At 45.7% G+C, this 24,269-nt stretch overlaps 3 protein-coding genes across 5 annotated transcripts; 2 read left to right on the forward strand and 1 right to left on the reverse strand.

The window, feature by feature from the left end:
* Window positions 1-1,964: 1,964 nt before the first annotated feature.
* TCEANC2 (transcription elongation factor A N-terminal and central domain containing 2) lies at window positions 1,965-6,848 on the reverse strand. 2 transcript variants are annotated; one of them, XM_068690066.1, is made up of 4 exons: window positions 6,690-6,848; window positions 6,201-6,342; window positions 4,929-5,122; window positions 1,965-3,085 (listed from the first exon to the last, which is right to left on the reverse strand). In XM_068690066.1, exons 1-4 carry the CDS (start codon window positions 6,789-6,791, stop codon window positions 2,897-2,899), a joined length of 627 nt encoding a protein of 208 aa, XP_068546167.1. In that variant the 5' UTR covers window positions 6,792-6,848; the 3' UTR covers window positions 1,965-2,896. The 2 variants fall into 2 exon arrangements, with proteins under 2 accessions (XP_068546167.1, XP_068546168.1); XM_068690067.1 differs by having other exon boundaries at window positions 6,201-6,338; window positions 6,686-6,831.
* A 103-nt stretch (window positions 6,849-6,951) lies between these two features.
* TMEM59 (transmembrane protein 59) lies at window positions 6,952-16,642 on the forward strand. 2 transcript variants are annotated; one of them, XM_068690064.1, is made up of 8 exons: window positions 6,952-7,165; window positions 9,321-9,426; window positions 11,450-11,544; window positions 11,742-11,894; window positions 12,168-12,252; window positions 12,585-12,669; window positions 13,455-13,563; window positions 14,284-16,642. In XM_068690064.1, the coding sequence occupies exons 1-8, from the start codon at window positions 7,001-7,003 to the stop codon at window positions 14,437-14,439; spliced, it is 954 nt and encodes a 317-aa protein (XP_068546165.1). In that variant the 5' UTR covers window positions 6,952-7,000; the 3' UTR covers window positions 14,440-16,642. The 2 variants fall into 2 exon arrangements, with proteins under 2 accessions (XP_068546165.1, XP_068546166.1); XM_068690065.1 differs by having other exon boundaries at window positions 12,588-12,669.
* Window positions 16,643-16,777: 135 nt separating this feature from the next.
* On the forward strand, window positions 16,778-23,498 carry LDLRAD1 (low density lipoprotein receptor class A domain containing 1). The gene is made up of 6 exons (XM_068690068.1): window positions 16,778-18,998; window positions 19,406-19,460; window positions 20,632-20,766; window positions 21,087-21,224; window positions 21,394-21,522; window positions 22,375-23,498. Exons 1-6 carry the CDS (start codon window positions 18,978-18,980, stop codon window positions 22,518-22,520), a joined length of 624 nt encoding a protein of 207 aa, XP_068546169.1. The 5' UTR covers window positions 16,778-18,977; the 3' UTR covers window positions 22,521-23,498.
* Window positions 23,499-24,269: the final 771 nt, after the last annotated feature.

Below are 24,269 nucleotides of genomic sequence, written 5' to 3' on the forward strand. Positions count from 1 at the left end.
GCACAGGGACATGGCAGGGCACTCAAACCCATCAGCTCACTTCCAACAGCGAGGGCAAATCTGGTCTTTATAGAGTAATTAAAAACTTGGCTGCTGAGTACTGAGGTGCTGAGCATCCCCTCATCACACTCAGCATCACTCTTTGAGAAAATAAAGCTCTATTTTGGCCTATTGCTTTTTCTTCTCCGTTTTTGTCTTTTTTTCCCCACCTTCCTTCCTGGTTTTGTCCTCACACCATTCCCTTGTTCTCTGGTTCCCCCTGTGCTGCACATCTCAAGCCCAGCCCTTGGAGATCTCTTCCAGTCCCTCCAGTCAGTCGTGTGCAATGCTCAGCCTGCAAATCTTCATCCCAAACGTTGCTGCTAGCTTCAACATCAGGTTGCAAGAGCTGGACCCAGAGCTATATGCTTAGGTCCCTTAGAAAACAAGTTGTGAAAATATTAGCCCTTAAACTGAGGAAATTTAGACGAGTTTTCTGGTATGCAGTAACTGCATCCCTGCAGTTAATTAGCAGCTGACTGCATCCCTAAGTTAACAGCAGCTGACAGCTGCTATCTCTGAGGGCACCATGTAGAAAGCTAACGTGCACAGGCTGAGAAGCAAGCAGGTTTTGCAAAGAAAGTACTCTAGGCCATGGTAGGTTCTTGCTGATGTCCACATCGACCTTGTTTTTAGATTTTACAGTGCTGTTGTGAATGGTATCCCTGCCCCAGGACTGTTTACTAGTAAAACAGAAAAGCATCCCCATCCCTCCTCACTACTGCAGTGGGTTCCCGGAGCTAACCTGTAAAAACAGAAGCGGATTTTGCTGAGTTGTTCTCAGAACTGCCACTGCTGTAGAGCAGTTTGCTTTCAAACTCCAAGTGGGGACAGGCAGCTGCTACCTGCAGACAGGTTGAGCCTTTTGGGTGATTCCTTACTCTCTCCACAAGATGAGTTTTGCAATCCAAGGCACAGCACCACATAGGTAGGCTGAAGTTCTGCTGGTGCACCTGAGCTGTGTGGGAAACTTCTCTGCTCTGGCTTTCACAAGGACCAGCAGTTCCTCATTTCCCACATTTGTGCTTCTCACATATTACCTAAATATAGACAGCGCAGCCCAGCACCAGGAACAGAAAGCTGAAAATAAACACTGCAGGTCATGGCACTGCAGCTCTGGAAGCAAAACCTAAGACACTCATTGATCCTGAAGCCCTTTCATGACAGTCCAAGACACGTGAATTCACTTACAGCTGTGCAGTCTGAGGTTACTTACGTGGGAAATGGATCTGATCGCTTGTAAGAAATTGAGGGGTTTCACATCTCTTCCTACAGACTGGTCATCAGGTATAAACACCTTCACTGACGCGTTATCCCTATAGTCACCACTCAGGCTGCCAGTTTGTGGTGTACTTTCTCCAACACACCTATTCTTAACTTTCTACCAGTGAAATGTCTTCAAACCTAGGCTCAGCCAGGGCACTGGTTTTGAGAAAACCCAGCTATGAGGATACCTTAGCGGCACACACAACAGAACTGCTCTTGCACTGGCCCAAGCAAACAAAACAGGGTTTAGATCTTATTAAGAGAACCTGAAATTACATAATAAATTTTACAGAGTTCAACATTTAAGGTAAGTTAGCTTTTGTTAGTGTTCAGGGATACACTTACTGACCTGTTTAGGATGACGTGAACACAGACTGATGGGCAGTTTTCCCACTGCATTATCTGTCCTTAAGTGACTCTCTTGAGATCAGAGTGCTGACCATGACAGATGAAAGCACACTCCCTTATGCTATACTAGACTTCTCGCCCCTGTTAACTCGGAAAATGGTTTGTGGCCAGTCCCTTGTACCAGCACAGAGAACAGAGAGCGCTTTATTGCCTACCAGCAGAGAAAGGCTGTGCCTGTCACAGCCTTAATAATAGCACACAGAGAACAAGATGACTTGTGGCACTAAAGAAATCAGAGTAAGTACGAAAGGCAAGATTTTCAGTTTTTAATAACCAGGAGAAATTCATACAATAGTTTGCTGCTTAAATTTGTTTACACAATCATTCTGAAACACGTTCTTTTTGGAGGAAAAAAAGCCTTTACATGGAATATTTTCCTTACAACCTAATTGCAATTTAGAAAATTCATTTCATTTTATTTTTTTTATGTTACACTAAAACAAGCACCAGATTTTAATCCTGAGGGAGGTATGGAAGTCTGAGTGAGTTGCTCATTAGGCAGAGGTATTAGATAGCACCTATACCCCAGGGCATTTTGGTTTCCACCCCGGGGTTTCAGAAAATGCCCACCATTGCAGGCTGACTGAGCCTATGGAAGGATGGATAGAGAACTACTGAAACCCATTTTGTATCTCACTGTGGAATGCAGGGGAGGTCACTTGGCTTGGGTAAACAGGTAGCTCTTGCCACATTCAGGGTCCAGCTACAGCAGACTTGGCTGATTTATGGTTAACCAGGATTTGCAGTTATCCTCTAGGAATCCCCTCCCATGGAACAATTGCCCTGAATTCCCACAATTTCCTATCAGCCCAGCACAAAGCTGTTAAATGTTATTCAAATAATTACACCTGAAGACCCATCTCAGGGATGGAGCCAAACTGAGGCATGACAAACCAACAGACATAGCAAACAGGTGAGTCTGCACGGATGGCTTTTTAGCAGGAAAATATACAGTGGAGTAGAAGAAAATCTTTGAGCAACAACCCTACAGACTTCCACCAACTCGGATTTACAGCACCACTTTCATCATTAGTAGTTCTTGCCTTCAGCAGCCCTGCTAATAGAGCAGTGCCAAATGAGTCACACCGTCAGCACTTCTGCACGCCCCTTACGACAGAAAGGGTTCCCGGTTCCACGGAGATGCAGGCACATGAAGTTCTCGTTCAGCAGCAAGCACGACACCTCACTTTTTATGGCTCTGTACAAACGCGGGGACAGTGAGCGTGCCAGTCTTGACTTCTGCTCGGATTTCAGGTTTGTGCTTTAATGAGAAGACAAGAGCTCGCACCGTTCTGCGATACGGCGTGCTAATGAGACGGGAAGAGAGATGAAAAGCTTCTCGCTCAATATTTTCAGCCAGTGGGTGATCAATCTGAAAACAGCAAAGTATAAAATTAGATCTCTCCATTTAATAAGGAGACCGACTGATTGAAATTGGAGTTTGGTGTTTTTCAGCGCTTCTTCATTAATCAGCATAGATTCGAGGAAATCTACTTCTCATCACAAGTGCAACAGGAAGAACAATTTAATTCCACCCTAGCAATTAAGGAACACAGCAACACGGTCAGTAGCAGGGAACATATTCACATCTCCAGCTGGGTGGCAGCGCTTTGCCATCACGACAGGAAACTAATCTGCAGCTAGCTTTGGGTATCCAGTTGAACTACAGCTGTAAGCTCCGCTGTACTGTCTCCATTACGATCATTTTTTGATCTCACTGATATAAGGCACCTTGGATACTATTTTAAACCCGATTCCAACAGCAACTCTAAGACACGCCAAACACTTGGCAACTCTGCCTGGTGCTATAAAGGGAAATGTGGGCTCTGTGTGTGTGGAAGGAGGTATAATTAAGAACGCAGAAAGGGATTTACTAAATGTTAATTACGTAGTTATTGCTTCAACATGTGCCAAAACCTGTAATTTAGCACAGCTTAGAAAAAAATCCCCTGCCCATCAAGAAATTGTTTTAATTTCACTTCTGCCTTTTGTTACAGGGAATCTCCCATGCTTCACATACAGGAGATTCCCGCATGCCAGCCAGTATTCCTCCAAGTCCTTTCCCAACACTTTTACCCTCTTTTTGCTACCCATCATTAAATTGTCCCTCTGCCAGTCTGCACTAGAAGTTCAACTGAATCCATTCAGCCTCCATTCTCCCTCTTCATCAATCTCTCAGGTGTCCCTGCTTTCCATTTGCTGGACCTCTGTGGCTCCCTGTCCTATCTGTGCTGTTCATCATGCTGATATAAGCTCCCTCTGCAGACACGGTGGTAGCTGCAAGCCAGAAGGGCAGCTTTCCTCATCATAATTTCAGGTGAGTCCTGTTCTGAGGTGATTCTGCCTTGTCCTGCCTTACACAACACTACTTGTTTGAGGGTGATATCACAGCCTTCATGTCCCACTGGCTCAAACTTTACCAGCAGCCTTATTGCTGTGCGCAGAGCTGCCTTCCACGAATTAAACTTGACCCATCAGCCCAGCAAAAGGGAACTAACTCCTCATAAAATCATTCTGAGGCATTCCCACAAAAAGTCATTCTTTTGTCCTGCCTCAGTCCAGGTGGATGGGAAGTTGGAGAGGTTGTTCTCATAGAAGCAAACACACAGCTTTGAAACTCGAGTGCTTATCACTTTTCTTGCCATCTAAAGGATAACTAATGAATAAATTAAAAGGATAATTATTACAGAGTTTCATAGACTAGTCATTAAGCCTTACAGTAAAATCCTGTTCATTTACTTAAAGATACCAGAGGGATCTGGTATTTATCGCCACTTTATATATTGTCAACCTTGCCTCTGTGTTTTCGCAACAGATGTCACTTTACAAATGTTTAATTACTTAAATATGAAACACCCAGAAGGTCCCAGTGTTGTTTTAACTGCTGATAAGTAACAGTGAAAACTTTGTTCTGCTAACTTCTTGTACAGCCCGGCTGCAGGAGATACGCAGCTATTCTGTTGGCTGGTTACGTAAATGTGCAATATACGCCTCGCTTACAATTAGCACGTTTACTTGGTTAATAATAATAATTTTAAAAATCTACCTTTAAAACAAAAATGCTGATAAACGGGGACATGGGGAGAATCACTGAATACAGGAACTCTTGTCCCCACTCCGCCAGCAGGACCAGCTTTATAGAAACTATGACTGAAAAAGGCTTGTCCAGCTTGTTCCTACAAGGAATTACCCTCTGAGCCAAAGTTTAACGCTACCTCGAGATCCAGGGCTTCACAAAGCAGCTTCCGTGCGTTCTTTCTGAAAGCCTCAGTCTTGGGATCACTCCTGACTTCTATGGAGGGCCTGTTTGAATGGTTTTTGATGAAAGTTCGCCACTGCGTGTAAACATCTTTGGCAAGGCTGGCCACATCGTGATCTGAATGTTTGCGCATCTTATTCACGGTGTGACCTGGAAAACAGCAGCAGCTCCTTCAGCTTTGGTAGGGGGACCAAATACACCAGATACCAGCCAAGCTGGTGCTCAAACAGCTAAACATTTTTAATTCAGGCAGTGTCAGCGGAACAAGCAAAGCATTGATGCAAAGGTAAATATAAAATTACTAGGAATGAAGACTGAAGTTCTCACTCATTGACTCCTGCAAGTGATTTTGCCTGAGCAATTAGCAAGGAACTGAGTTATACAGCTGAAAATTACTTTCTCGCATCACCAAGGTGTGGAGAGACACTTACATATTACTGAAATTTTCTACGCAGATAGTGGATCTGGTGAAAGTGTGTAAAATTGGCCAACAAAGGGTACTTTTTTTTCTTTTAACTGAAATTGCCTTTAAGGAAGATGTTGCTGGTGATGGCTATAGTGTTTTAACACACAAACATCACGGTGATACAAACAGAATCTTTCCAATCGACACAGGTTTGGCAGTGCAAAGACACTTTCCTTTGAGAGACAAAAGGGATCTTTTTCCAGCGTGGTATTTCTCTCTGACCAGTAGCGCCGTTGGCCAGAAGATGTCACTGTTAGGCTTCTGTGGATCTTGCAGCAGCTCCTCTACTCAGAAAGCCCCCCTTGCCTTAGAAAAGGAGATGCTATCTGTCCCTTTCCCCTTGTTTCTGAGTTGTCATTTGCCACGTTTGGTTCATTCAGGCTCTTCCTGAGACTTTTTCAGTGCCTGTCTGAACGTGCTGGGCTGCAAGAGCCACAGAAGCCTAACAGTGGCATCTTCTCACTGGCAAAAAGAAAAAGGCCAGCATGATGGTCTGTCACTCCTGGATATTCTGTGCCATGTACGATCTGCACGGGCAGGAAAGGCAGGGACCATGCAGTGTCACATCATCCCTCCCCCAAGTCCCACAGAAAGCAGCCAGGCACAGGCCTGTGCTCTGCGTGGTGCTGCCCTTCTGCTGGGGACTTCTCAGAGCAAGGATGCATTAAAGCATCCTCTTATCTTTAAAAAGCTTGGGGGAATGGTCTTTTTTGCACCGCCAAGCGAAGCAGACACAACAAGCAGGTGAGATCAGAGCTGTACCTATTTTTGTTGAAAGCAACACTTCCTTGGAAGGTATTTTCTTCTTCAGCTCCTCCAAAGCCTCGATCAGGTTCTCTTTCGGCTGCCCAGGAAGCTCCAGCATAGACTTCCACCGCTTTATGTCCTCCACGACCACAACTCTCTGAAAACGAGAAAAGCAATTAGGAAGGCGGAATGGTCTTGTGATAATTAGGGACCCCAACTAACGGGGTTGCAATACGTGAATTATTGATTAGGGCACGCAGCGGGACACGGAACACAGCACAGAGCCGCTCAGGGCAGACAGAAGGGACAAGATATTTGATCTTGTTACGTCAAATTTAAGGGAAAATGGTGCAAAGCAGCCCCTAGAAAGGAAAATTTTGGCATTTAGGGACACTTCACTACGAGTATCTCAACAGCACAAGGGTTTGGAGGTGTGTTTGCCGCCGTGGGGGCCGCAGGACCCCCCCTCCCCCCCCCCCAGTCCCCTGAGGGGCCGGGACCTGCCCTGAGGGCCTCGATCGGGGCCTGCCGCAGGGCCGGGGGCTGGGGCCGGGCGCTGCGGGGGCGCTGCGGGGAGCGGGCCCGCCGCACCACGAAGCGCTCCATGTTGCCGCGCTCCCCTCCCGGAAGCGGCCGTGTAGTTCCGCCGGGCGCCGAGCCCCCTTCAGGCGTATGGGGCCGAGCCGCAGAGAGGACTACATCTCCCAGCAGGCTGCGCGAGGAGGAGGAGGGGGCGAGAGCAGGGGGTGATCTCGCGAGAGGGCCGCGGGGCGGTCCCGTCAGCGGGGCGGTGAGGGAGGAGGAGGAGGAGGAAGATGGCGGCGCTGCCCCTCGGGCTGCTGCTGCTGCTGCTGGCCGCCGCCCGCCAGGCCCGGGCCGTGCCCGCCGCCTCCTCCGAGGCTTTCGACTCCGTGCTGGGCAACACGGCGTCCTGCCACCGCGCCTGCCAGCTCACCTACTCCCTGCACACCTACCCCAAGGTACGGGCGGGCCCCGCCGTGCGGCGGCTGTGAGGGGTGAGGAGGCCGCGGGGCGCGGCCTCAGGGGGCGGCGGGGCCGTGGTGGCGGTGGAGGGGGTGGGTAGGGGCGGGCAGGGGGCTCGGCCTCGTCGCGGTGTGTTCCTGCTGTAGGTGCGTCAGGTAGGGCCTTGTGAAATAAGAAGTATGTGGCAAAGTGAGTGCAGAAGGAAATGAGGTGATGAAAATCATTGTATTCGGTTGTTTTGCACCTAGCACGAACAGAACTTGTATGCAGACAGCACATGTCTGCAGTGTGACTTTTTTCTTACAAGCCAGAACACGAAAAAATGCTTCTTTCAGATTCTGAATTCCATAGGTGTGGGGAGAGGTCCCTCCTGTTCCCAAAGAGGCAGCTCTCATTTGGTGTAGGATGCTGCTTCGTTTGGCTACAGCAGTGCCCAGGACCCCAACCAGGATGCCAGGGTGACTCTCACATTTTGAAGGATGAAGTGTAAAAGACAGCCAGGGAGTAGCCTGGCAGGACCCTCATCCTGTTGTGATTCGTTTGCACAGGGTTTCTCCCACCTCATGATGAGACAGTGGAACAATATTTAAAGAATACAGGTGCCTGCGGCAGAGTTCACTGTTGGTTCAAAAGTTTGTGCAGCTCGGAACCGCTGCTGTGAACGCGGAAAAGCTGTCACCGTGACCTCATCTCCCCTGTTTTGTTTTGTTTTTTTTCACTGGCAATATATTGCTTTATCAGCTGCAGCTCTGTAGCAGTCTGAGCTCTGGATGAGGGGCATTCTTACGTTGGCTTTGAGATTTCACTTGAGGGCAGCAGGCAAGCGAAAGTAGTGACAATGTTAGGTAACAGAGCTCTGTTCACTTTCACATGAAACTAAAACCAGCTTTTTTCACACAGCAGCTGGTGCTGGTGTCTCCACAGAGGGAAGTAGCAGGGCGTTGTGTGCTGTACAGGTAGCATTAGATCTGTACGTGACATATGCCTTGGTGCCTCCATGCAGTGATTGGGAGGAGAAGGAACTAATCTGGGAAATTAGGCCTAAGCATTATCCTAAAATATTTCCAATTAGTCTTTGTTCTATTTGTCACAAAGCTATCAGTAGAGTAGAAAGAAATTGGTTGCATCAATGTTGGAGAATAATAGTCAATTTTCTTGAAGACTTTTTGTGGAAGACTGCCACAGAAGTGTTTTTAAAGTTATCTTTGGTTGGGTATCAAATTATAGAATGTGGTTTTGGCACCAGTGTGACTGTTTGAGCCACCCTGCCTGTGCTGTTAGAATTGAGTTTTGTTCTGTGGTCCGTTTTCGACTTCTCTGCCTCTAAAGCACCTGAACTTGTGCTCTCAAACAATGGCCAGTTCGTTTACAGTGGGTTATGCAGCAAGGTGTGGTCTGTTTATTTTTGTTAGGTTAATTCAGAGTCTGTTCACCACCTGCAAAGCGGCTGGGAGCAATCATGTGAGTGGCTGTGTAGTTAAGAGTTGAGATGGGTCCGATTCCTGATCAGAAGTCGGAGCACTCATGCAGAGGAGGCTGGCTGTGACCCTGCAACGGGGAGAGCATCGTCTGTGGGAAGTGCACATAGGTAGTTAGCCGTGGCATCGCTACCGAAGGCAGCCAGAAATTCATGTTTTATTTCAACAAACCTGTTGTACTTCTAACCAGTCTGGTGGATATATTGTAACACGCTGACAAAAAAATCATTTTTTTGTCCTCGCCTTTTGGGTTCTGTGCTGAAGTTGCTCGATGGAGGACTGTGCTCGTTCCGTGGTTGAATGTCAGTAAATCTTCTACAACACTGTCTTTATTTTTAAAGCCAACACTTTTTCGAAAATGCAGCGTAACTTTGCTGTGAGCTGTAGGACTGGCATTGCAAAGTAGGATTTGCTGTTCCAGGTCTGGCTTACCACAGAGCAGAGAGCCTTGTCTGAAGTAAATCAAGGGCTATCAAACAGCCTTAAAGAGTTGTAGCTTGATTTTATTTCAGGTCATCCAGACCGCCAGCTTAGCTGACTTCTAGGTCCAGTGAAGGGAGGAAGGATGGTGTTCTGGTGTGGGGCTTTTTATAGCACCTCTAAAAAACATAATTTTTTCATGTTTTTTACTTGAATGGAGGCATGCAATCTTCTCTTGTGCCTTCCTTCCCAGGAAGAGGAGCTGTATGCGTGCCAGCGAGGCTGCAGACTGTTCTCCATTTGCCAGTTTGTGGATGATGGCATCGATCTGAATCGAACCAAACTGGAATGCGATTCAGGTAGGAATTCAGTGCTCCTTTAACATCCCATAGCATGGAGGTGCATGGAGGGAAGAGCAGAATCAGCATTAAATTGGTGGGATTATTTCAGTTGCTTCTTGTTTTGTTTAACAACTTGTTGAAGGTTACATATAGGAAATGAGAAGATCTTCTTGGAGGGTTGTATGTTCTCATCAACTTTCCTTCTTCCATGACCTATAGTGTTACTGTTTTCCTGAATTTCTTAAATGTAATCAGTTGTAAATAAGTTACAAATACTTAAATTCACTTTAAAAATTTTGTCATGGAAAGCAAAAAATGGCTGGAAAAAGAATCCAGTCAATACTTTTCTAATTCTGTGCAACATCAGGCCCATGTACAATTCCTAACAAATTTGTTTGTGAAAGTGAATTGTTCAGCTGGGGTAAGAACACAGATTGTAACGTGCTGTCTGCCTTTTAACTGTTGGTCTCGGATAACCCCTCAGGAACAGGTATGTTTTGTTTGAAGTAGACCATTAAATGCTTCTGACCGTGTCAGAGCAAAAATCTCGTAGTGAAGATAAAATGTGTGTTCTACAGGCCAAAAAGTATTATTTTTGTGTAGAACTTATCCAGTAAGGCAGCTGATGAACAGTTTTACTCAGAGATTAGGTGGGACATAACCACCCAGAGCAGGAATGCTAGTAAGTAGGTCCCCTTTATATTTCAAATATAATGAAGCACCGAGTAAGTGCTCAAAGGAGGCTTTTGTCTTCTCAGGAGCTCATAAAAATCAGAGGGCTAGTGGCTGTGTCAGGGAGCTGATAGAAGGTCTGCAAGTAGAAAGCCCGACATGCTAAGATGTTCATGTGATACAAAACTGTATTAAATACTCCAGAAATGGGCTAATGCTTGAGTCTGTCATAGACTGTGCATAGCTGTGATACAGCATGTCAATCTAGTTGTCAAACCATACAAGAAAGAGTGCCATAAAAAGGGTGATGTAGCAATAAAGCACATGTAGAGGTAATTGAACAGTTGCTTACTTTGAATTAACTCTCCTTCCTGAGGCTGTTGTCTTTTGCTGGCTTATGTTCTGTAATCTGTTACTCTGGTTGGTACCCTGACTAATTATTCTGTGCTTGGCAAGATGCATCTTGGCTGAGCTGCTCAATTCTGTCTTCTGATGTCTCTACGTCTACTAGTTTGGTGGCACTTTTGCCATGGAATTGCTGTTCAGGTGCTGTGAGCTGTGCTCCAATGTTTCACTGCTGAGGCTGTGCTTATTGCTGGCGTTCTGGCCTTTGGTGGTGCGTTTGTCACTGTGGGGAAATTCGGAAAGCTACTGTCCCTGTTGTGTTTGAGGCTTTAGTTCAAGCAGTGCTGCGGTGTTGTGTTGTCCATCTCAGCTCTAGTGTTCTGGGAAAGAGCTAAGCTCATAGGTTGTCTGACTGGCTTCTCTATGTGTAAATGGGAATAATTTCAATTTTTTCGGTCTTCATGATCTCTAGTGAGCAGCTGCTAGAAGATACCTATAAAGTGAAGTACTGGCTTCATTTTTTGTTTTAAAAAAAAAAAGTAATATTTTCAAGGCAGTTTTCAAAGGAGAATGCTCCTTCAGTTTTCTTGTGATACCTGGACTTCTGCTGTTACCTCTAAGGGATTTAGTCAGCCTAAGCTTCCTCTATTCTTCTAGGATTCCAGCTCTGTTCACCGAGGTTAAAATACATGTATTTATTTTACATTGCCTGTACATGAAAAAATGCAGTGTCAGGAGGAGGATCAATGACAAGTTGCAACCCTGTGTTTATCTTTAACGTTTCTGATCAGTTGCTCTGACTGCATTCAGTTTCCAAAACGTGATCTGTAAGCTCTTGATTCCACAACCTTCGTTAGACCTCACAGCAAATGCTAACCATGGAATGATTGCCACATCTTTCCCTACAGATAGGATTGTCAGTCTTTTAACTGCTGCTTTGTTTCTGATCCAACTTATGCTGAAAATGTTTTCTTAACTAAAATGCAGAATTTATCTTCTCATTTGGGGAACTTTTTCTTTGCAGCTTGTACTGAGGCATACTCCCAATCTGATGAACAATATGCTTGCCATCTTGGATGCCAGAACCAATTGCCATTTGCTGAGTTAAGGCAAGAGCAAGTAAGTAGATGACATGTTTTTCAAATACCACCTACTTGTTTTCTGTTCAGCATGTCTTCTCTGCTTTAAACTTCTTCAAACGGAAGACAAATCTTCCTAAGGACTGAAATAAAGACAAGGGGTGTGGGGTGAGCATGAACATGACTTCTGGCTTTTTCATATAAAAACAAATGGAAAAATGGCTAATATATTTGCAGTTAATGTCCCTGATGCCAAGAATTCATCTCCTCTTTCCTCTGACACTGGTGAGATCGTTCTGGAGTGACATGATGGATTCAGCTCAGAGCTTCATAACATCCTCATGGACTTTCTACCTTCAAGCAGATGATGGCAAAATTGTCATATTCCAGGTGCTTGTCTTTTTTTTCATTAGGATTAAGGTGTCCTAGCTACTAAAAATATAATTCTGCTCCTTCCAGTCTCAGGAAAAAAAAAATGGAGCACTGTCAGAAGTGTTTAGTTTTCAATAGTATTTTGCTGCCTTTAGCACTGGTACAAGGGAAAAAAAATCTGTGAATGGTGTATGTCTTAAGGTTAACTTCCCTGATAATTTTGAAAATGTGTATGATCAAGATCAATGGGAGCTTGCTAGCAGGATCTCCTAACCCCGTATTTTGTTTTAGTCAAAGCCAGAAGTACAGTATGTTCCACAGCTCGAACAGGAAACTGGAGACACGAGAGGATCCTTATCACTGAGTAAAACAGCCGGTAAGTTGTTCTTTGTGATTTGGAAGAGCAAATGCAAATGTTCCGTGTCATGCAAGAGAGAGAGAGAGAGAGAGAGAAAAAACAGGAAGAAATTGCAGGTGGCACATGAAAGCAAATTTTTAGAAAGCTAAATTATAATTGGGACGTATACTTCTCTATGCACGCTTAACAAAGCCTGTGGTAGAAACCAGCCTCTGCTGGAAATAGAAACATGCAAGCCAGGGCCATTTTAAAAGCTTCCTTTTATGTTCTCTGCACCGACAAACTGTATAAAGTTTGGGGCTTCTACTTCTGTTGCTTTTCTGACAGCTGTTTCTGCTGATCTGTTTCAGCAGACCTACGCCCAGGAAGTTCGCAGATGTACCGAGGGCTTTTTGAAGAGCACGGAAGCGACAGCCTTTTCAAGTGTCTTTCCATGTATGTGTGTCATGTACTGTACCCTGTACGGAGCGTAGCGGTGGCTCCTACCTGTGCGTGGTGGCACTGCTGCAGCGTGTCAGTGCTGCAAGTCTTAGCTTCAGGATGCACAGCAGTTAAATCTGTGTATCTGACCTTCTGTTATCGCTGCCGTCTGTGCTAGCCCAACGTTATTTGTGAGCTAGTCTGCCAACTTTGATCCTCTTTCGCATTTCAGTTGGCCAGAATGTTGATAATTCCTACGCTTTGAGTGTGGAACATAATGCTGACTGTTTCCTAAACTTATTTTTTATGAGTTCTTCTGCGAACTGTTTAATCAAATCTGTGTTTTGCCTGTTCTTTACTTCTGATAATGTTTTAGGGCAAAGCACTTCTATTTTGTTTTGCGATTTTCTGATATGGAAGACACTGTTGTGTCTCGTGTCTAGGCTGAAAATGCCCACTGTATCTTTAAGCTTTGCTGAAGATCAGTGTGTTGGTTCTTTCTTCCCTTACTGATGACTTTTTCCTTTAAAGTTTAGATATGAAGGATCAGTGAACTGTGCCTCTTTTCTTGAAATTGTGAGTGGGAGGATGCTTAGGGCCCAATAAACAGAGTTGTACAAGTCCTAGTGTCTTTCCAGTCTAAAATTAAAAAAAAAAAGTCTAAATTGTATACTAAGAACTCTAAAGTAGACTAGAAAGTAGTGAATCCACAGGACATATGGTCAAAATTGAGCAGAACTTTTTAGGTCCATACTTCTGTATTCAATATATCACGTCTAGTAATGTTCTTTTCATTACAGAAATTCCAGTTGGATTTTAACCACTACACTTGTCCTGTCAGTGTTGGTGCTGCTCTGGATTTGTTGTGCAACAGTAGCTACAGCTGTGGAGCAGTACGTTCCATCTGAGGTAACCCTACCTTATAATTTAAAATACTTTTGAATTTATTTGTGATATTGCTTTTATGTTACAGCTTTCTACAGGCCAATAAATGTTTGCATGGGAGGGATCAACTTGAAAGTTCATTTTGCAGATGCGGTTAGCAAACAGATTTTGTTGTTTATATGATGATTTTATATCTGAACAATTCTTGCTCACTCCTGTGGCCGATAGGTGCTCTGAGTCTTAATCAGGAGGACTAGGTGTTATGTCTTTGGCTTGTAGCCCTGCTCTCTGAACTTTTAGGTTGCTTTTCACTGGAAAGCAGCCTCTCTTTCTCTGCTGAGGGTGGGATGATGTGGGTGGAACCCGGTATGGCTGTTGTTCAGGAGGATCACCAATGAAAAGAGAAGTCACTGTAGAGTCTGATCAGAGGGAAACCAACTGAGCTAGTGTGCCTAGTGCCCAGAGAGATTACTGTGCTTCTGAAATAAGCAAGACTCGCAGTATTTGCAAACTAAAGAGTATGGTACACAAGCACTACATCTGCTATTGTTCTGGCAGACTTCATATTTTTATTTGCACTCAAATATAGTTTTGTCATGAATTTCAGCTGATGCAGAAAGCCTGGGCTAACTTGTGTTGAAGGGTTACAGCCATCAAAACCAAGAATGTAGTTGCGTAACAAAATGTGTTTTATTCTCAGTATCAAGAGCCTTTGTCTTAAAGTATTCTGTTTAAATATTTCAGAAGCTGAGCATCTACGGAGATCTGGAATACATGAATGAACAAAAACTGAGCAGATATCCATCCTCTGCACTTGTTGTGGTTAGATGCAAGACCGAGGAACACGAAGAAGCAGGACCTCTTCCTACAAAAGTTAATCTGGCTCAATCAGCAATTTAAATAAGCCTCCATTGGAATGAACAGACTAATTCTAACAGTGCTAGAAACTCCTGATTGTTTGTGGTGGTTCTTCAGATAAGAAGCTTAGCAGCCAGTCTTTAAATGCAAATAAAGTTACAGAATCAACAAATGTCATGGGATTTTGTTTTCAGGTAGTAGTGAAGATTTCAGACACCTTGACTTTGTTTCCAGACATGATCACTTTCCACTGGTGTTTGCTATGTGTCTTTTGCTTACCAAAGCTGTAAGCATGCTTTCCATACTTCTGCCACGACACTTTCAAACTTATTTGTGTGTTCTAGGATGTAATGTGTACATTCCGAGTTAGCTTTGTAAAGGTATAAGAAATTTTAAGTGGGCAGGAGATGCCTTTTTAGTGTTGCACTTTCTGTTGTAGTTAAGAGAAAATATTATAAAATTATCTGCTGATTTTTTTTTTGTACTTGTTAATGTCCATGCACAAACAACCCTTTCTGCAAAAATAAATATATTTTTTTCTACAGTGTGGCAATATCCACGATGGAAAGCATTTGTGAGGTACTGTAGGCCAGGACTCTGTTTGTGAAAGATGGAAACTGCTAAAACGTGTGGACATACCCTTCCTCACACACACCACATGGTCAATTATTTTGTCAAACTTTATCCTTTATGTCTTAAATTGCTTGTAAAGTTAGAGCCTGTGTTTTCTGAAGAAAATCTGCTTTCCACTCTTGATTAACTACTCTAGCCTTGTAACTTCATTTACAGAAACAAGTTGATTCCTGAGAAATGAGAACAGACAAATAAAAATGACTGTATAGAAAATGTTGACTACATAGCTTTTTGCTACGGTTGATTATTGACTATGGTATGTTCAGCACTGTCTGTAGCATTCCTCTCATGGGCAGTGTGACCTGATTTTGCTCTGTGATTCACTAACACAACAACTAACAGCGTCCCTCACGTTTCTAATACACTTTTGCTGTTCTTTTCTTTGAGATTGCTATCACTAGCTCCCTTAGTATTCATAGTTTGTGGACGTGTGATTTGTTTAAAGAGCTGTTTGTAAGTATTTGGGAACTGGATAGAACGTGTGGTCTCCAACTCATATTTTGTTGATTATGCAGAAATCCTGTGCAGGTTTAAAAGCAGAAACAAAATTTCTCCAGGTTCTGAATTTGGTGGAAATGGTTGATGTTCTAGAGAATACAATATATTGTCCCCTTTCTGTTACAAATGGCTGCGTAGCAGTGCCTGGTCTGGCTGTGATACTGGTCGTTGTGTAACTGCAGATGATGCAGCCTTGCAGGGGCCATTAAGCAGGAATGTGCATTGTTGCCTCCACAGTGCTGCTGGAAACCACAGCCTAGATGCATTTAAGCAGATTTTCCCTCAATGAGGCTTAAGAGCACCAAGAGGTTTGTTTTAAGCAGGCTTGTGTCAATGTACAGAAACTGTAAGTTGAAGTCTTAAATTACTGGTACCTCTTGATGTTAAGTTTGTCAGTGAGCAGTGTTGTGGCCCAGAAATTTGGGTGTCACCAGACATCAGCGTGTACCTGTGTGTGGGTGGCGTTATCGCACAGGCCTTAGACTTGACTGTCGTGAAAATCAGTTGTGTGATGTTTTCAGAACACTGTTACCTGCGTGACAGCCATGGGAAATCCCTGTCTGCTGTGGTACTTCAGCTGAGCCGTGCGTTTCTGCTCGCGCAGTGCAAACCTCAGTGCACAGCCCTGCTCCAGCACAGAATGGCATTGTTCTGCGTTATCAGATGTGATGTATGTGAACGGGTGTTTGGAAATCTGTTAATACGGGCTCAGTGGTTGCCCATGTTCTTAGCACTACGTTGTTCTGGATCGCCTTTCCAGAACAGACTTTAGCAATCCCATTTTTTTGTAACTGAATAAGTAACATGTAGATGGTTGAGTCTGTTACAGTATTTTACTTTCCTGTTACTTGTAGTTGCAGAGCGAGTGTTACAGCTTCAGGAAAACACGGCTATTGGCCTGTTTTAAATGTGTACAGTACGGCCTCTGTTATGTTGACTTGATTTCATGAATGTGAAACTCCTTTCTGTTCCAAAATGTCTGACTTTATTGCTTACATTCCTAGGTTTGAGTTAAACAACTTCTGCTTTTATTTGGCATTGTATCTGCCTATGCATCTACAACAAAGGGAGAAAACTCTACAAATGGATCAAATAAAGTTTTACGTGTTTTGTCTCTTGTTCACTGTTTAATAACGACACCTCAGCTAAGTAACGTGTGCAGTGAAGCCAATGATTCAGTTAGGTCACAGGAAACTGTATGCCTGTAGCAATCTGTCACTTGGCACTGCTGTTCCCAAGGTAAGCCAGAGCCTAAGGAACTTGTTAAGTGCTGTGCTTGTAAGCTCATGTCAAAGCAGCTTTCTTTAGCAAAATTGGATACTGCCTAGGCTGTGATAATTGAACTGTTTCTCAAGATTTCTAGTCTAAGTGGAGTATTTAAGCTATCTTGGCATTTGACTTTGCAAAATGGCTTCTCCTACTTATTTTTTTAAAAAACGTTTAACTTCCTGACATCTTCATTTTCAGAGGCTGCAATTTGGGTTTGATCTCTGCCCAAGACCACTATTTAAGTGAAGGGCCTTAAATTATTGAAATCACAGAAGGAAAGCATTTTATATTCTCTTTAGGCTTGTGTTCCATTAAACTTGCACCAGATTTTAAATAGAGTCATCCTGACATCAGAAAGGCATCTCTCAAGTGCGTGTGATTCACCACTGGCAGAAGAAGCCATGGCACTTCTGTGTGGGTGTTAGGGTTTTTGTTTTGGGTGATAGAATTAGCGAAGGTCTCACATCATTCTCAATATATCCATCTTTATTTCCTTTTCAATACTCTGATCTTGGGCAAGTATTTATTGCGCTTCAGAAGGCTTGCTTGTGTGTGTTACCTCATTCTCAAGTCTTTTTTTTTTTTTTTTTTCTGGACTGGTGGTCTGATGTGGTGTAACTGATCTGAAACCCAACTGCCTCCTTGGTTACAGCTGACCTTGCTGTAGGAAACAGTGGTAGATGACAGTTCTTATAGACATTTGTCTCTAAGGATTGTTTTACTCCACATCTTAAATGCTTTTTTTAAGGGTTGGTTTGTGGGATGTGCATAGGGAGTCTGCTTGACCTGGTACATGGCACTGTTACCAAGCTCGCTATCACCTAAAGCTTTTTGAAGGTTCAAAATGCTCATTCTGTAGCAAGTCAGATTAGAAACTTAAACATCCCTTCTGAAAAGCAGAAGATCTGGAATTTGATACACAGGTTTTAATCCTTAGTCTCATTCTTCCATGGTGTGGTGAGTGCCTAGAGTCACAGACTGTGAACTGGCATTTAGTGTTCTCACCCCAAATTCCTCTCCAACCAGGAGAGCTTTCTGGCACAGTTTGTGTTAGATTTCAGTGAGAAGCCTCTGCTTTGGACAAATGGGTGTTGCCCTGCTGAAGGAGGAAGGCTGTATTTAACTCGGGCTGGTCAGCGAGCAGGTGAGTGCAGGGCTGGCACGTGCTGTTGCCAAGAAGCCAATAACTCAAGGCAATCATGAGTGAGTTGTGTGCTTGGACATGGAGAGGGAAGTAGTTACTCCGTATCAGGCATTATTTGTTGTTTTGCATCAATTCACTTGGTGAAACTGTCTTGGGGCCAGCTTTTTAGGCAATACAGCTGCCGACTTTTCCAAGTCCTGGTTAACTGGTCCGTAGGAGGGAGGATCCTGTGGGGTGGCAACAATTTGGAGGTGCTTGAGTTGTGGGGACCCTTCTGCAAGCAGGAGGAAGGTGGGCTCACAGCTTTTTGTCTTTAAAATTGTAAATCCACTCTGCATGCAGCGTTGAAGCCTGCAGCCAGTTCAGAAGCTGCAATCCATTTCATGCAAAGATTTACCGCAGGCCTGGAAATTTGTGTACATGAATAAACGAGGACCCGGGAGGATTTGCTCAGCCTGTGCTCATGGCCCAAGCGAGGAAGCTGTTCCAGGTGGCTGTATCCTGCACAGCTCTGCCGAGACATTATTGTCTTGTAGGAGCCTGGGCTTGTGGCAGAGGCTAGTGTGTCAGCCTTGTTTTGGGAAAGAGGTGGGGAAAGGAGTTTTGGGTGAATGTGACCTGAATTCCCTTCCTCAGGCCTTTTCAATTCCTGTCCTTTGGTTCCTGGCTGCCACCAAGGCAAATTCAAGCTGTGTCAGCAGGGGGGTGAGCGTTTGTCTTCTATGTGTGTCAGGAGCAGCAGTGGGGTTGTCAGTATCAGGAGTCTCTGGGCCCTTTATCAGCTGGGAGGGATGAGAAGCAAGCTGCAAACCCTGCTTCCAACCACAGCAAGCGCTCAGCCTGCCTTCCCTGGCCTCTCCTGCACACGTGCTGGGCAGCACCGTGCTCCTTGCTTTCCTCCCTCTGTTGCATTTTGTATCCTGGTAACATAGCTCACGTTACAGCCAGTGTATGCTGGCACCATGGTTGAATTTTGGGGTGCAGAGAGCTCCCTGTGGTCCACTGGGCTGTTGTGAAGACTGTGGCTGCAGGAGGAATGAACAAAACTCACCCCCAGGTATGGCCCTGCTCTGCAAAAATCTGATGTGCGACTGTTTCCTAAAGTACACTTGTTCTTGATAATATTGTTTAACTTCTCTATCAGCGGCTTCTGAGTTTTGTAGTCATATCTACTTCATCTGCTTTGATATGAAAGGGTATCAAATCCAGCACTTGATATCAGTGCTTCTGTATTGAGTTAGCGCATGTTGTACAAATAGGAAACGGAGATTTGGAAGGTAATCTGAGCGCTTTGTGAGCCAAATCTGGGTCAGGTTTCCACTGAGGTAATTTTTGTTTGTATGTGTTTGTATGTCTATCCATATTTACATATTAATTCCTGGATAAGATGGTACGAGAACTAGAAAAGCATACGTTGCATGGTTATCACGTCACTTCTGTAAGCGGTGTTTCCTTTCCTTCTAGAGGAACGGTGATGTAGCTCCTTTTCATCCAGCAAAGCCCTTCTCTGAAGAAAGAGGTAACGAATGTAATGCCAAGCTTAACATTTCTGTTATTGAACTGTAAACCAACTGAAACTATCTAGGCAATGTAAAATACAGGCAGTATTTATGATCTGTTGAGACTGATGTTTTCCCCCTCTGTAGTGAAACATCCAGACTATAAAATTAATAGACTTCAGCTGCTTTTTGCTGGCCTGGAGTTGGCAGTCTTATGGTATAGTAACATGATATGTAATATTCGTCTGTTGCAGATGAGGTTTATAACTATTTCTGTGGGCTTTCTATATGCTTTAAGCTTCAGCAAATTTTGTCCACATTAAGAAAGAAAAGGTGAGATCGCATACAATCAACAGGAAACCTGCAGATTGCCTCATAACAGCGTTTCCTCACTGCTATTATTTTATACTCGTGTCTGTTTGGTCAAAGGCATTGTCCTGTAGGCACAGACACGCTGTAATTCACCACTTAGCTTTTAAACTGAGATGTCCTGCCTTTGATTCCTGTTCATGCCTGATGGAGGGGTTGGTTACTGCAGCTTGGATCCCTTGGTGGCTGAGCCATGGGTGTGTCTTTGCCTTCTACAACACGCAGCAATTGAGCGAGTGTGAGGCACAGCTAAGAAATCCTAACTTTTTCATCAAGGCTCTTCATGTTCAGAAGCACCAAAATCCAGTTATTCACACAGGGTTGTCTTAAGTGACCCGTTACGCAAGCATGTGTGTTTCTCAGATGACCACGTTCATTTTTTCCTGTCGGTCTGGGAATAGAGAGGAATCTGAGAGAAGTTACCGCTGGGTTTAGACACGCAGCTCTGGCGTTGCCAAGAGCCAAGGCAGCTGGTCAGCTCGTACGTGTGCTGCTCTGTGTTGCAGTGGCTGTGGTTTTGGCCTTTAACTTCCTGATTTTGCTTGATTTATGTCCGTAACCTTCTGCAGGCTGGGCTCCCTGGGAGGCTGCAGCCTGTTGTATCCTGCGATGTCTTTGGGGAGGGAAAGGGGCTGCTCGCTGTCCAGATCTCACCATTTCGAGCTGCTGATTCACCCTTGGGTGACAGAAGTGCCTGAACTATTAAAACTCAGCTGCTGGCATGGCAGAGGAGTCTCATCCACACCTCAGCATCTCCCCAACAGTCCAGAGCCCCCCTGGACCCTCCCCAGCCCCTCACCTTTCTCCTTTGCCTCCCGACAGGCTGCTGCCGGCCGCGTGGGGCCCGCCTGTGCTGCCCACCGAGATGTGTCTGTGTCACCTCACTGCTGCTCCTGGCTGCCACGGTGGCCATCGTGGGCCTGGCGGTGGCGCTGGGGCTCCTACCACGCTCACCAGGTTGGTCCTGTGAGGGTCGTCGTTGGCCCCATGGGGGAGGTGGAAAGCGGTGCTGAGGGGAACGGTGGTGGGGAGAGGGAAAGGGGCTGAGAGGGGTGGCCCTGAACTGATCCTCAACTGTGGAAACTCCGGGTGGCACAACTCAAGCTGCTGGCACCCACCAGGAGGACACTGGAGATGGGTTCTGGCCCCTGGTTATTTCCAGATGACAAATAAATTTCTGAATTCCCCCCTCTTTTGATTCTGAAATCTTCATCTCTTCCCCATACCATCTGTGAGCATGAGACTGTCAGAAAATAGTGTCCCTTGCTTTCCTTCAGCAAACCGCCTCTGTGCAGCCTCCAGTAACCGGACAGGTTTCTTGTGCGACGACAGAGTGACCTGCATCCCGGCCAGCCAGGTCTGTGACAGAACCTCCAACTGCAGAGACGGAGAGGATGAGCAGGAGGAACTCTGTGGTGAGCACTTGCATTGAGATCTTCCCACCCGGGTCTTCCTGCTGTGCTCTGAAGACCTGTCTCACCAACTGGGCTTTAATTTAACCACTTCGTTAGCTGCCTGTCCCTGCTTCAGCAGGCACAGCCGTGCCCCAAGAGCTCAGCACGGGCTCTGTCTCTGCCCTTGCAGGCGACCTGCCCCGCAGCCTTCCCACCTACCTGGTTTTCCGCTGCGGTAACCCTGCGCACTGGGTCTATGCTGACAAGAGGTGCAACGGGATCAATGACTGCGGGGACTGCTCCGACGAGATAGGGAGCTGTAAGTCTGCCTTCTGGCTACAGTAAGCAAAGGGCCTGCTCTCATGAGAGATTGAAGAGGTTTTACAGGAGTGGTGTTCAGTGCTGCTGCTGGGAAAAACTGGAGGCTCGTGTCCTCCTCTGAGACACAAAATGGCTGGGCTAGGTCTTGAGAGAACCTTGTGGGCTCCTTCACGTCAACATCCAAAAACTGGAGGCAGCCAGGAGGGGAGAGACTCCATGCTGTGAAGGTCTTTTCCAGCCTGAATGGTTCTATGACTCTATGGATGTGGCCCTAAAGGACGTGATGTAGTGGTGGGATTTGGTAGGTCAGGCTGATGGTTGGAGTTGACAGTTCTGAAGGTCTTTCCCAACCTAAATGACTTGATGATTCTTTGCTCCCAGCCCCAGAAGTTGTTCCTTCTCTGTGATTTGTTGAGGACAGAGTATTTCCACCTTGATGCACAGCTGTAGCAGCAGCAATCATTCAAAACCAGCCTCTGGTCCTTGGTCAGGAGACAGGTATGTCCCGAAGACCAAGGGGGGACTGAGTGTGTCTCTGTGACTTAAATCCACCTCTGCTCAAAAATGAGCAGCAGCTTTCTTCCTAAATCACCCCTGAGGTTTTGAACCTCCAGTGAGACCTGTCTGTAACAGCAGCTTTGTCTAGGGTAGCCTGCTAAACAAGTGAATTACAGCTGGCTGTTCCTCTCAGGATGGCATCTCCACCAGAAAGGCCATAAAAATGTCTCTTTGGTGGGTTCGCAGACTCAGGGTCATCACTGCTGTCTTTTCAATAGCTGCTGGTGTTAGGAAGGAGGCTCCTGGTGCGTGCAGCAGCAGCATTTCTGTTCTTGGTTTCTCGTCCCCGCAGTGTCCGCCTGCCCTCCGTGCGGGTCAGCGTGGTGGAGCTGCAGCCCCGTGTTCCACGAGTACTGCGCCTGCGTGCCCAGGTCGCTGTGCCGTGACAGCGTCCAGCACTGCACCAGCTGGTCCGATGAGTACCTCTGCACACCGTGAAGCCTCAGCACCAGGAGATGCTGGTCGTGGGGAGGTGTTTCCTGCACTGTCACCTCCCATGCTGCTGTCCTGCTCTGGAAGCTCCGGCCCGATCAGCACAGTGTGGGGACAGCAGCGCCACGCGTCTAGCTTGTGGGACGCCTTCATGGGTCCTCCTGAGCACTTCCCTCTCACACGTCTCCATGCTCCTGATGTCTGTGGGCAGGAGAAGGTGGACTCAGTGTGTAAAGCATGTCTGTGGGTTGTTTCGGCAGCTGCTTTGAAGGCTCTGCGCTGATGCAGCTGGGAGGCTTCCTGTGGGGCCTGGTGTTGGGTGACACGTCTGGGGAGCCACCATGTGGGCCACCTCCTGCACGGTGCTCAAACCATGAAGGTCAGCATGGAGAGAGTAATGGTGAGGGAACTGCAGAGGATATATTGGGGTTTGTGGGGAAAAATCAGTGTTCCTGTGGGGTGTAGCTGTCCTTCCAACCAGCCTGGGCACTCAGAGGGGATCAGGGCACATCCAAAGTCTTGGGGCTGAGCAGTTTTGGAGTGGCAGCTCCACAAACAGCCGCTGGGCTGGGATGCATTGCACCGTGTTCAGTTAGCAAGGAAAAAAGGTGTGTGGGGGGATCCACGGCAGCCTTGGAGCAGTGAGCAGAAGAAAACCAAGAGCTGCAGCCACTGCTGGGTGGCTGTGGGATGACTCGGGATCCGCTCGGTTTGCTCCTCTGCCAGCCAGGCCTTCAAAGCAGTCCGCAGGATAGAGATGTGGATGTGCCATTGAAATTTAAGAAAGCTGTGTTCTTTCTCTGCTGCTTTGAAGAAAAGAAAACCAAAACACTCATCTGTGTCTAAAATGTTGATTCTGAGGAAAACACAGATTTTCAGTGAGTGTTCCTACTGTTCTAGGCCCAAAATAAACATCAGGCACTGTTCTCCCCACCGCCATCCCAGGTCACATATCTTTAAAAATAAAAGCCAGTCCACTCATTTCCTCTCTCTCCTGTGATCTGTAACTCGGCGTCTCTCCATGGCTGGTATAAATGGTGGATGTTTGTTCTAATTTGTAGCTGGGATACAGCCATGGATCTGACAGATCTTTTAAAAATAGCTTTGCTGTGTTCTGACTCACGCTTTACCTAGAATGAGACGGCAAAATTCTGCATAATGGAACAGGTACCATGGAAATTTTTAGAGCTGTGTTTAATAACCCCTCCTTTGCCATGCCAGGCCGGGACGGATGGCCAGCTTTCGCTATGTCTGTAAAGCATCACCTCAGTGCTGCAGCTCAGAGGAGGGACTGAGTTTTTTAGGTAAACATTTCTCACTTCCAAGCTTCCAGCCTCAGTCAAAACATGAAATAGAGATGCACGTTTCTACCAGAAAATCACAGGCATCTAACATTTCAACAAGGCTGATTAGGGGTTGGTAAATCCTGTTTTGTTGTAGTTGCTGTGCTCCTCTTATTAACCCAAAGCATTTCCAGGGGGAATCTACAAGGAAGTTCTGCAGCACTTCTTCAGAGGAGCTCAAGGAGGGTTCAGGGGCAGCTCTCTTTTTTTGGGAAGAGCTGCTTTGTGATTCAGATGGGGTTCAACCACCAGCTGTTTGCCTTCTTCATGGGCTTTGAAACCTTCATGCTCAGCACTGAGACCGGCAAATACGGTTAGTAAGCAACTTGTTCTGCCTTAAAAATATTGGGGTGACCATGACGTTGTGGAGCCTCTCACCTTTGCTGTGGGTGGGAAGAGGACGCTGGTTAGG

The sequence above is a fragment of the Anas acuta genome, chromosome 8 (genome assembly GCF_963932015.1).
Source record: "Anas acuta chromosome 8, bAnaAcu1.1, whole genome shotgun sequence".
NCBI classification, from domain to species: Eukaryota; Metazoa; Chordata; class Aves; order Anseriformes; family Anatidae; genus Anas; species Anas acuta.